At 40.6% G+C, this 13,386-nt stretch overlaps 1 protein-coding gene across 2 annotated transcripts in view; it reads left to right on the top strand.

The window, feature by feature from the left end:
- Positions 1-13,386, top strand: part of LOC130355867 (bone morphogenetic protein 8B-like) — a 189,023-nt gene that overhangs the window by 159,247 nt on the left and 16,390 nt on the right. For both annotated transcript variants that reach the window (XM_056556649.1, XM_056556650.1), the window contains 5 exons: positions 4,007-4,199; positions 4,297-4,445; positions 5,490-5,684; positions 10,124-10,203; positions 11,343-11,453. In XM_056556649.1, the coding sequence (XP_056412624.1) occupies positions 4,007-4,199; positions 4,297-4,445; positions 5,490-5,684; positions 10,124-10,203; positions 11,343-11,453 (728 nt within the window). The remainder of the gene's footprint in view (positions 1-4,006; positions 4,200-4,296; positions 4,446-5,489; positions 5,685-10,123; positions 10,204-11,342; positions 11,454-13,386) is intronic.

Raw genomic sequence — 13,386 nt, 5'->3', positions numbered from 1 at the left:
CAGACTACACAGGGTGTGTGTGTATAGTCCATGAAAACATATTTAGGGCACATTCACAGATACATATTGTGCTGCACATTTTTGGAAAATCTGCAGCAAATTACATACCCTGAAAGCGATTTATGAAACAGTCTAAAAGAAAAATGTATATTTGTTGTCCATAGCAACCAATCACAGCGCAGAGTTCATTTCGTATGTTGCTCTTGAAAAGAAGAAAGCTGCTTGATGATTGGTTGTTGTGGGGAACAAAAGTAAAACAATCCTTAAAGCGTTAAAGGGGAACTCCGGTGCTTACACATCTTATCCCCTATCCAAAGGATAGGGGATAAGATGCCTGATCGTGGGAGTCCCGCAGCTGGGGACGCCCGCCATCATGCACGCGGCACCCCGTTAGTAATCAGTCCCCGGAGCGTGTTCGCTCCGGGCCTGATTAAGGTCGACCGCAGAGCCGGCTGCGTGTGACGTCACGCTCCGCCCCTCATTTCAAGCCTACGGGAGGGGGCGTGATAGCTATCATGCCCCCTCCCATAGGCTTGCATTGAGGGGCGGAGCGTGACTGATTACTAACGGGGAGCCGCGTGCATGATCGCGGGCGTCCCCAGGTGCGGGACTCCTGCTATCAGGCATCTTCTCCCCTATCCTTTGGATAGGGGATAAGATGTGTTAGCACCGGAGTACCCCTTTAATGTAATGTGTAAAGACTTTTAAAATGTTGTCCAGACATGTCAAAAGTTTAGATCACAAAAATAATTTTACTAAGACAGCTTGATAAATCCCCACATAGCCTTTAAAGGGGTTATCCACCATAATGTGATTTTAGTACGTACCTGGCAGGCAGTAATGGACATGCTTAGGAAGGATCTGTGCTTGTCTTGGGGCTAAATGGCTATGTTGTGAGATTACCATAACACTGTGGCTAGCTTTTTGTGAACTGGTATTTCCTGTTTGACTTTTCTTTTTTTGACTACAAATCCCACAATTCCATTTTCCTCCCTCCCACACATCAGCCACCCCACCCATTGATTAGCTGCATCCAGTCAAAAGACCTGTGGTTTTCAATCAGGGTGCCTACAGCTGTTGCATTAGTTGCTGATTGATCGCTCTCCCACCAAGCGATCGCTCCACCCATTGAAGCAGACAGGCTCCCTGTCATCAGCTGACTAGTGATTCAGGTCTCGGCCACATTGCAAGCTGGGAAAAATCTGAGACAACAGTAATTTTGTATGCTGTTAAAAATAAATATTGGGGCAATAATCACAGAATAATTGTGAAAAAAAAACCTCACACACAGGTACAGACACTATATTATGAACTACACTAACTTTACAGCCCCTGTAGCATAGTCAAATAAAAAAAAATTCTGATATACCCATTTAAATTCTTGGTCTGTACATTCATTGACTCACTTTCTAAATTAAGCTTTAATGTACCTGAAAAGAAAAATTTGATGTGTGCATTCAGGTAGAAAAACATGAACATATGTCTGCATAAAAGAATTCTGAGCTTTTGGTAATAGAGCTTACACCATTCTGTAATATTAACCTAGTATTACTTTGTTGTTGTTGTTGATTGATGAATGTAAATTATAGCAACTGAAGTAAGTCTCTCCATAGTAACTAGCAATATCTGATCTACATATGGTTTACTGCAATAAGAGGAGCACCTGAATGTTCCTTTGAAAATCTGTTCAGGATTTTATCATTTCTATCTAAAAAAAAAAAAAACCTGTGAGAGTCTTCTGAAGAATTCTTGTGGTCCTGTTAAGCAGTGTTGGGGAGGTTTGGTGAGGCCCATTGAGCTACCCGTGTCTTCATAACCACCCAAGGCTTGAGAGAGGAAATGACTCTATGGGCCTCAGATACTTCAGCTATGCATGGATGGCAGATTAGTTTTACAAACTATTAAAATGGTGGGATTATAGTCTTTTAAACCTTCCTACACACATTGCTAAGGTAACCATATACACTGTGCATAACTTCCAAAAGCCTTTACAGTTACTGATATTCTGCTTCTTATTGCCATATACCATTACCTTGACTATTCATTTCCTCCACTCGCTTTTCTTCTGTAGGAAGTACCACTGTTTAATAAATGCCATGTGTTCCAAACATTCATGATCGTGCCGCTGTGTGATATTCAAGAGTAGTACTTCAGGAACAACAACTATATGTACTTCCTGGCCTTCCTGTCTTGCCAATGTTTTTAATAAAAAGGTCAGATCGATGATTGATAGAAATGAACACCTAACACATTCTGTGGTCTATCCATTTCTTAAGCCTGCGAGAGTAATGAATAAAAATGCTGTCAATCACTGAAGGATGTACATGTTGTGCCATCCAAGACCTCTACTCCTATTCCATCCTTCCTCTTACTGTATTTCCTGAAAACAATTCAGAAATATCTGGACATAACATTAGGCCAGAGATGTACACAGAACCCCATTGTGAAACTTTAAATTACTCCCACTCCCAAATGTACACAACTAATATCAACATTAATGTCTGCCATTACATTTTATAGTCTTATGGGGGGGGGGGGTAAGTTATCAAATGATGGAGTACCCCTTTAATGGCATCATTTAGCGCACATTTAGTGTGTTAAAAACTTTCCTTAATTTTTTGGGGGGAGGGGAGAGGAAAGTAGTACAGTGGTGCCTCGACTTTTAATGGCCACAGTGTACAATATTTTTAGCACAAATTGGTATTTCCCAATCCATTGGAAACCATATTCAACATACTATGTTACAGACACTGCTGTCAGGCGTATGTGCGATGGGTACATTTCACTGGTAAAGCACCTCTATTACCAAAGGGCTGAAGATGCACTTTTATTCTCCTAAAAAATAATTTGCAGCATACAGCCGCTCTTTCTGGTTTTACATGCAAGGATTTTCTTTGTATTCATTTATTTGATTATTTTTCTTTTGGTTTGGCACTTTGGAGCCTCATAGCCATTTACTAGTCATGGTTTTAAATTAAAAAAATTTTTTTAATTCCCCATCATGTTTGGGTTTTATTTGGTGTTTATTATGCAGTATAAATAACATGTTAACTTTATTACAGTACCACCACATTATTGTCATTTAGTAAACATTTTTACATGTTGCCCAGACATGTGAAAAGTTTACATTGCACCAGGTCTCACTCTCAAGACCTGCTGTGATTGTAAATTATTGTTTCATTCCCCGTCCGACTACTCGATCCAAATGATGGGCTCCATTATGGTTGATGAAGCAAGTAGGTTGGTTCGGCTGGCCCCTGCTGCCCACTTCACTTGGTTTTAAAGGAGTACTCCGCTGCTCAGTGTTTGGGACAAATTATTCCGAATGCTGCAGCCGGTGCCGGGAGCTTGTGACGTCATAGTCCCGCCCCCTCATGACATCACGCCCCCACCCCCTCAATACAAGTCTATGGGAGGGGGTGTGACAGCCATCACGTCCTCCCATAGACTTACATTGAGGTGGCAGGGCTATGACTTCACAGGCTCCCGATGCTGGCTCCAGTGTTCGGAACAGTTTGTTCCAAACGCTGAGCAGCGGAGTACCCCTTTAACTCATGATTGCAGCGCAACTCTGTGGGTGAGTGCAATATTAGAAACACCTTGCTGGTGCAATCTTAACAAGGGCATACACCCTCTTTTTTTTATTTTTTTTTATTACAGTGCTCCTGTAAAACAGGACCCATAGCATAAATGGGGCACCCTTAGCACTACCATACATGTAAACACCAAGGGCTTTACCCTCATCTCCTTTCTGCAATTCTTTGGTAATTCCCCACCCCTGGTTGCACAAACTGCACAGGCTTTTACCACTCATTGAAGGAAAGCAGGCAATCTAGTCTGGCTCTCCCTTTCTCCAGAGGCCTCGTAGTAGACACGTGATCTAACTCTATGGTACGTATGTTCTATCTAACTATGGTCACAATACTACTCTAATACTTTTTCCTCATCTATTGGTCACGTTAGGATAGCAATTGAACTTAGTAAATTATAATTTCTATGTTTACAGTTGAAAATGACAGAGACATCTTCCATCAGAAGCCATACTGGAAAGAGTTTAAGTTTGACATGACTCAGATTCCAACCGGAGAGTCTGTGACAGCAGCTGAGTTTCGACTTTTCAAAACACGCAGTTTTTTACGGCAGTTAAACAGGACCCTTCACATCAGCATCTATGAGATACACCGAGAACATGCCAATCGGTATGTACTGATAGAGCAGGCCCTTTGCATTAGGTGAAGTCCTCAGTCTAACTAATGATATCGGTATATGAACTAATAACATCTCTCTCTTTTATAGACAGCCTGAGTTAACTTTGCTGGACCACGAGAGCTTACAGGCTGGGGATGAAGGGTGGCTGGTCTTTGATGTGACAGCAGCCAGTAACCACTGGTTGCTGAACTCAAAATATAATTCAGGGCTGCGCCTCTATGTGGAGAATGATGACGGTGAGGTTAAACTCTAAGAATGACTTAAGTGGAAATTGCATGTTGTCTTTCATTACACAAGTAGTGATGAGTTGATGTCATCTTGACTTTATTTGGCATAGTTTATATTAATATCTTCTACCTTAGCAGAATTTATTTAGCCTAAAGTATTTTACAAGCTGTTGGCTGAGAGTTCCCCATATTAGCACCAAGTACCCAGTTGATGGTGTACACTAAAAAAAAAAAGTCAAACACTGCCCCTTACATGACATGTCATCCATTGTGATGTCACAACTTTATATTTCATTTTTTGTTGTTGGTGGGGGATGTTGGTAGTAGTTAAAGGGGTACTGCATGGAACTGAAATTATCAGACACTTATCCCCACACTTATCCTCCACACAAAACAAAAAATAAAGTGTCTGACTTCAGGGGGTGCGCCTGCTGGGGCCCCCCACAATCAGACACTTAGTTTTTTTTGGTGGTGGAAGGTGGTAGTGGTTATCTCCTGAATGGGGCATCCTACTTACCTATCCTCTGTGCACTCCAGCCCCCACCTTTCTGCTTGCATAGCCAATTACCAGCTAAAATCCCCTGTAGTAATGATGTTTAGGTTCAAATAAAATGTGGGAGGGCCATATGTGCAGAATGTCCATATGTTCATAGATTTCTATTAACCAAATTTAAGCCAATACAATTTTTTTGTAACATAAAATTTTCTAAAATATTTAATTACACCTTTTTTGTTTGTTTCATTAACGTTTATTTAATAAAACTTTTTTTAAGTTATATTAAGTGCTGTTAAATATGGCTACTACATCGCAGTATTTCTTTAAAAAAAAATAAATAACTATGGTATATGCAACTATAAAATACTTTTCTAACATGTAGTTCCGACTGTAAGAGTAGTGATATATTTCACTTTAATGCCAATAACAAAATAAAATGCACTGTTTTCAGTTTAATAAATGCACCCCAGTTTTGTAGAAAATAAATATTTTAGGTAAAATGCTCTTTATTTTAAAGAACATAACATTTTATAATGATCTGCATTTTATTGTAACAGGACAGAGCATTGATCCAAGCTTGGCAGGTATCTTGGGAAGACGGGCACCGCGTTCCAAACAGCCATTCATGGTTACATTTTTTCGGGCAAGTAAAAATCAGATCAGATCAACAAGGGCTATAAAACAACTAAAAAAAAGGCAACAGAAAAAGCACAATGATCTTCCACATCCCAACAAACTTCCTGGTGTATTTGGTAAGACTGGTATTGAAAAGATGAACTGTGGCATAAATTTCCATTGTACTTATCTTAGTTATAATCAGAATATGTGTGAATTAAATTGTGTACCTAAATATTCATTCTATACACACGGATACTTTGTAGAAAAAAAAAAAATAAGTCTTCCTTGTAGAAAAGGAATTTTAGAAACCAGTAGGCCAACATTTTATTGCAGCATAATAAAAAGATTCATAGTAGAAACCCATGCAGCTTGACTTGCATGTTGTCAATTAAATCCTTCAAGGGAATGTATCACTTATATTTTTTTGTCCTGCTTAGAGGCAGGTACTGAAACATTTCTATTTTCTAATTGCAATTCAGAGGCGGCTCTAGACTTTGTGAGGCTTTAGGCGAAATGCGCACATGATGCGTCACATATTCATCCACCTGGCTGTGAGATAGTTGCACTGTCATTGCAGCACCAATCTCAAGTGGTGGCTGGGCAGATATAAGATCAGGGGGGTAACTAGTGTCCCATGGCAAATTCTGTCCAGTACATCAAGACCACAATCACCGATAATACCAGTATACAAGGAGGAATAATATCACTATACATATTACCATCATAATGTTACTGACCAAATCCTGTATACTGAGACCAATATTACCAATGATACCAGTATACAAGGAGGAATAATATCACCAAACTTATTACCATGATGTTACTGACCAAATCCTGTATACTGAGACCAAGAACACCAATAGGTGATGTCTTCTGATTGGAGTCGTTCACTTCTCCAGCTCAGATCATCATGATGATTTCTCCTGGCCAAGAATTTTCTCTGCAGAATCTGCCAGACAAACATTTTTAGGTTCCTCTCTATAGCACCATCCCCATCTCTTTACACACTCCCCATGTGTATTGCCCTATGGTGACATCACTGTGTATTATCCCTATGCTGTTAGATCACTGTGTGTATTATCCCTGTACTGTGACATCACTGTGTGTATTATTCCTGTACTGTGACATCACTGTGTGTATTATCCCTGTAATGTGGCATCACTGTGTATATTAAAGGAGTTATCCGGTGGGAAGGTCCTCCAGCGCTCCCACAGTGTCTCCAGTGTCCTGGTCTGGTCCCCAGTTGCGATTCTCTACCTGAGCTACAGCGTGATGCCTGGGCCTGGAGTGATGTCCCGTCACGGCCAGTGATTGGCTGAGCAGAAGTGTGACACACTGGGTCTGACGTCACTCCAGGCCCAGGCATCAGGATGCAGTTCAGGTAGAGAATCGCAGCCAGGTATGGGCATAGTTCTGAAAAGAAAACCCTCACACTGGATAACCCCTTTAACCCTGTACAGTGACATCCCTGTGCATATTAACCCTGTACTGCAGTGCTTCCCAACCTTTTTCGGGTCGGGGCACACCTCGGAAAATAACATTTCCGCGGGGCACCGCTACCGAGGTTGACGAGCAAAAAAAGGGAAAAAACGCACTGCACTATATTTATCAGTGGGTATGTAGTTTAAAGTGCAACTCACCAATGATGTCTTCTCTAATTTGCATTGTTGCCTTCTCTTCTCCATTTGGTCTGGGCCATCATCACGATTTCTTCCACACACAATTCTTCACCGTTAAACCTGCAAAACAAACCTATCAGGCTCCCCACTTTTTTTTTTTTTTTTTACATGGGTGACAGAGGGGTGTAGGAGAGTGTACATGTGTGACAGAGGGGTGTAGAGGAGTGTACATGTGTGACAGAGGGGTGTAGAGGAGTGTACATGGGTGACAGAGGGGTATAGAGGAGTGTACATGGGTGACAGAGGGGTGTAGAGGAGTGTACATGGGTGACAGAGGGTATAGAGGAGTGTACATGGGTGACAGAGGGGTGTAGAGGAGTGTACATGGGTGACAGAGGGGTGTAGAGGAGTGTACTTGGGTGATGAATGGGTGTACATGGGTGACAGATGGGTGTAGGAGTGTACCGAGGGGTGTAGGGAGTTGTACAAGGGTGACAGAGGGGTGAAGAAGAATGAACATGGGTGACAGAGGGGTGTAGAGGAGTTTACATGGGTGATAGATAGGTGTACATGGGTGACAGAGGGGTGTAGGGAGGTGTAAAAGTGTGACAGATGGATGTAGAAGAGTGAACATGGGTGACGGGGGCACAGGGGGTGACAGGGGTGAATAGGGGGTGGACATGGGTGACAAGGATGTGGTCAGGGGGGTGGACATGGATGACAGGAGGGTGGACATGGGAGACGGGTCAGAGGGGTGGACATGGGAGACAGAGGTCAGAGGGGTGGACAAGCGTGACAAGGGGGTAAAAGAGGGACAGGAGTGATGGGGGTGACAGGGGGTGGACATGGGTGATGGGGGGTGGACATGGGTCACAGGGGGGGTGGACATGGGTGACAGAGGGTGGTGGACATGGGTGACAGGGATGGACAGGGAGGTGGAAAAGGCGGACATGGATGAGGGGGGGGTGGACATGAGTGACGGGGGGTAGAGGGTGGACCTGGGTGACGTGGGGGGGGGGTTGGACAGGGTTGAGAAGGAGTAACAGAGGATTGGAAAGGGTACGGTACCTTAAGCAAGCCAGCCCGCGCAGCTTGCAGGTCTACGGCAGGCACGGGAGTCGCAAGGTACAAGGGGGAGGGGGACGCAGTGGGACACAGCCGCCAGTCATAAGCATGTAGGCCGGGATATTTAAAAAAAGAAAAATATCACAGCAAAATCCAGCGGCACCACGGGCAGTGGCGAACGGCACACAAATGTTCTGCGGCACTGCGGTTGGGAATCACTGCTGTAGAATGACCTCTGAAAAGGTCTTGTCCATTGTTGTCTAGGTCGATAGATCCTGCCGTAAAGGATAACACTAAATGCTGTTAAAAACAGCTCAGGCAAAATGACAGCTCCTATATTAATGAATGAAAAATTAAATAAAAATAAAAAATAATACAAATTGGAAAAAAGAACATGTTTCAGTATGTATTTTGCTTTTATGCCCTGATCAGGCCATACAGAGAGATTATACAATTTACTGTAACTGATTCCTTTTTCCTTTAGCACATTTACTTGTAGGCTTAGGCACATTTTAACATACCATATGTGCAGCTATAGAGGACCAGGGGTCTGACATTATCATTTATAAAAATACATTTACCATATTGTCTTCTAGATTGCTTGTAGGGAATTGTATTTATGATTTCCTTCTAAGTATTATTGGGTTTATTGGATTCAGAATGGGAGATAGTGGTGCCAGAGAGAACCGTCAATGTCAGGGAGACAACTTCCTGCTTAGGACAACCATATGTAATGAAATGCCTCAAGTTCTAGATTTTATTTACTATAAACATTTTATGGTGGGAAAAAGCTAATATGTTGTCTGTGGAAGAGCACTGTATGTTTTCATAACAAAGTAGCATAAATATTGTGCATCCAAAACTCTATCAAAGGCAAAATAAATACACAACAATCTTTCTACAATAACAGAAATCTTTACATTCATTGTTTGGCTTTGTAAATATTTTTTACAGCATATAACTTTTGTTTATGAAGAGTACTTCAGAATAATATTCACTGATCTCTTCAGTGCTTTATTTATTTTCTGTATAGCTGTATTTTTATGCTACTTTTGGTAAAGTCTTTTCCGTGGGATGTTATTAGATTCAACATGGAAACTGCTAGAAATCATTTATCTACCATTACAATTTGGACCACAGCCAAGGCCTCAGGCAGCTATAGTGTGTGTGTGTGTGTGTGTGTGTGTGTATGTATGTTTAAAGGGTAGCTCCCACCATCCTATTTTTTTTTTTTTTTTTTTTGCTAGCCCGTTTTTTCTGGCAGTTTTTGGATATCTGCCACTGCAGTTTTTGAGCCAAAGTCAGAAGTGGATCCATAAGGGAGGAGGAGTATAAGTCCTTCCTTTATTTGTCCTATTCCTTTTGAATTCACTTCTGGCTTTGGTTCAAAAACTGCAGTGGCGGATATCCAAAAACTGCCAGAAAAAAAACACAGAGTGGAAACTTAGCCGTGATGGGTTCCTCTGCATTTCAATGGGCAAGATGCAACATAAAATCATGGTCAACCATGCTTGAGTCCATCAGGGACACATTGTGGTATACTTTGGCAATCTAATCTTAAATATATATTTTATTACAGTTTACAGCTTGATTAAAAATCATGGAGGTCCATACTATTTTATCCAATAAACCCTGACATATCCGTTTCAAACGGAGGCCAAAATAACACATTTTTGGCCTCCATTAGGTAAAATGGTGTCTTTTATTGTTGGGAAATACTGCTATAAACCTACTGTCTCCATTAATATGCAGTATGGTGTATGGACATGTGTGGATTTACACAAACCTCATTTTTCAGCACTTTTGGGCATTTTATGTATGTGCAAATGTGTCTTCTCAGATAATAGTAATATTAATATATATATATTTGTACTTTGCTATCACTTTAGATCATGTACATGTTCCTGAGGGCAGACAAGTGTGCAAAAGGCACGAGTTGTATGTCAGCTTTCGAGATTTAGGTTGGCTGGTAAGTATCATTTATCTTTGCTGTAAGCGCTGTCAAACCGGCTGCCTTCTCCATTGCTTTCCTCCCTGATCTTCAGAGTTCCTTTAGTCTGCATTGTGGTTTAACATCAGAATTCCTGAAACAATGATTTACTGTACTGATTTTTCGGTACTGTGCACACATCATGGAATAGATTGAAAAAAAAAAACAACTGTTTAGTTATCAGACAGTGCGTCATATTTATGATGCTGGTTCAGGCTCTAAGTTTAGACCAGTTTTAGTTATTTTACTAATATCGCGCAAATGCAGAACACATCTCCATTCTTTTTGTCTAATTTTATTTAAAAATGTGTCTAATAACGTGTGCTAGTTTTTTGACACTAATGTGCACAATTTTCATTTATCTACTCCAACTTATGGACACTCAAAAATTTGAGCCTCAAAATATGGCCATTTTACAGGCAAATAAATGCTAAACTTTAAGCATTTTTGAACTTGTTAAAAAAAAATGATTATATAGTTTATCCCTTTTTTTTTTTTTTTTTTTTTTTTATTATATTGCTATTAAGCAATTTGCAAACCAAACTGTTTTTGGGATGTAAATGGGGAAAAAATGTTCAAAGAACAGGCATAAATGCATAAATTAAGTCGTTGGCACTTAATTTATGTCTGTAATAACTATGGATGAAAAACTGAACTGAATGTGAAAAAGACAGATGTTTGACTGTTGAATTTAATGTAATTCAATGGTAAAAAGTTTATTTGTAATGTTACTGTTTTTTTTTTAATGTTTCGCATCTCAAAAATATGTCAAAAGTATTGGCTGTCCTCTTTGTCTTGTGTCAGTCAAATGGGGTGGGTGGATGCAAGAAGCAGGGATAAAGAAGGCTTTGAGCCTCATTTGCATAAAATAAAAAGCCTTATGTCTTTGCACTGGAAAGGACTATGGAGATTAAAAAAAAGGTATGCCTAGAATCCTGACGACTAGCCCTATGGTGCCATGTTCTTATTTACACCCATGCTTTAAATAATAAAGAAGTGATTTGGTCCCGATTTCTGAGCCACTCATTTACTGTGTAATATAAAATAACGAAGAATCTTAAGTTTCCAACATTATACTGTGTAAAAGCTTTAAAAAGTTCATGTTTTTGCTTCTATAGGACTGGGTAATAGCGCCACAGGGTTACTCAGCATTTTACTGTGAGGGAGAATGTTCATTTCCACTCGATTCCTGTATGAATGCCACCAATCATGCCATCTTACAATCACTGGTAAGTGTTGCTACTCAATATTAATATATTATGAAGTGTTCTTTACAATATCTGGGTTTTTTAGCCATCGAAAGGTAAATATTTCAGGTCCCAATCCATATTTATCTAATGATGATTTTGTGTCTCTATGAAGAAAAGAAATAAACTTATTCTAAATTGGTCAGGTAAGTCCCTGAAATAAATATGGAGGAAACAGAATACATTTCCCCTGAAGATTGATTACTGGACTGAACATACAAAAGGAAAAGTAAATGCACTTAGATCATCTATCTATAAAATTCCTATAGCAGAAAAACCTGCAAATTTTACAAAAATAGTTTAAATTTCTTTTATTTATTTTTTTGTATTTTAACATTATAATAATTAAAACATTTGCGGGAATGCAACCCATCGGGAAAGGGATGAGACTATGTTAACATAACACAAAAGACTAGACATAATGAGGAAAACAGACTTTCTAACTAAAGATCCAAAAAAACATGGAACGATGAACCCTGTATACATCCTAGGGAAGACTAGTTTTAAAGAACTAAATTACCTTTAACATGGAGTATGTAGATTATCAAGATGCCAACGGTGACCGTAATGGAGAGATAACAATAAAGACGAAGGAAAAGATGAGAGGGAAGAGAAAAAGGGGAGCGATATAATGGGCAAGACACACCAGAGGGCTCCACCACTGGAGAGCAACCAGTTATACTCGTCAGAGTCTTGGAATAACAACCTCAGATACAAGAGAGATAAGAAGGATTCAGACTTTCCTTGTAAGGCTATAATTTCACAGAGGTTTTTTGTTTTTTTTTTGTTGCAAAAAAGCCCCAAAAAACACCCACCCATTCTGCCACACAGCGTTTTTCCATTGAAAACCGGTTGTGGCCAGATGTTAGCTGCAAGTCAATAGGAAACTGCAAAATGTCATAAACTTGGCGTTTTTCATTTTGGTATTTTTTTTTTTATCCTTTTGGCGTTTTTCGGCTTTTTTTGTTTATGCTGAGTGTTTTTTTATTTGAAAGTAGGGAACAATTATTGGGAGTAGGAAAGGTAAATGTATGTCTTTAAGTGTTTATAATTGTTAATAACTGTTTTTACTTTTAATTTTCGGTACTGTATATATCACTCAGCGATGCACTATTCCTATCATGGAACAGACTGTTCCATGATGGGAGTAGTAGTACAAGTGCTGAGGGACCCTGAGACCTGCTGGCATCATAACATAAAAACTGGGGAAATGGGCGCCAAGCCCGGGAGTTGAAGTGTTGACTGTTCCCAGCATGGAGCATTGCAGAGGTGAGCAGGATTAAGAGGCTCACAACTGCCATGACGGCAGCAGCTCTGTAGGGGCGGCTTGAGGGAATGGAGGATACTGTAAAGAAAGGTATACGGCAACTTCTAAAATAAGTTAATATTAGCCACTGGATGCCCTCAATACTCCCCTCTGATTGAACAATAAGAGTTTCTGGTGGGCAATATGAACTTAGAGCGCTGTAATGGTCAATCAGAGGCAACCATTAAGGGCTGCTGCCGGCAAATATGAATTTACTGAGTAGTGATCTTAGATTAGGACCATCCCCGGCTGGCTAAAGAGCAGAGCAGCATGCCGCCCGCTTCCCCGGCTTAAGGAGTGAGACCTGGCACCATCGGTCCCTCATTGCTATTAATTCCGGCCCCGCTCGTGATAATTGTTTCATGCTTTCAAATAAAAAATAATAATTAAATATAAAATTACGAGGGGCGCATGCGCGCAGCTCACTGGAAGGACGTGCCTCATGTGAGCTCCGCGCCGACCTGAGCTTTCAGCCTAACTCAGCGCCTTATAACGGCTCCATTTCACCAGAGACTTGCTTTATTCTGTGGGGGAACATGCCCCGCTCGCAACGGAGAGGAAGCCAGAGGAATTCACAGCGCCTCTCGCAATCTATACCTGATATCTTCA

This window comes from Hyla sarda, chromosome 2 (genome assembly GCF_029499605.1).
Source record: "Hyla sarda isolate aHylSar1 chromosome 2, aHylSar1.hap1, whole genome shotgun sequence".
NCBI classification, from domain to species: Eukaryota; Metazoa; Chordata; class Amphibia; order Anura; family Hylidae; genus Hyla; species Hyla sarda.
Note: the sequence above shows the minus strand (reverse complement) of the source record. Positions and strands in the feature narration are given on the sequence as shown.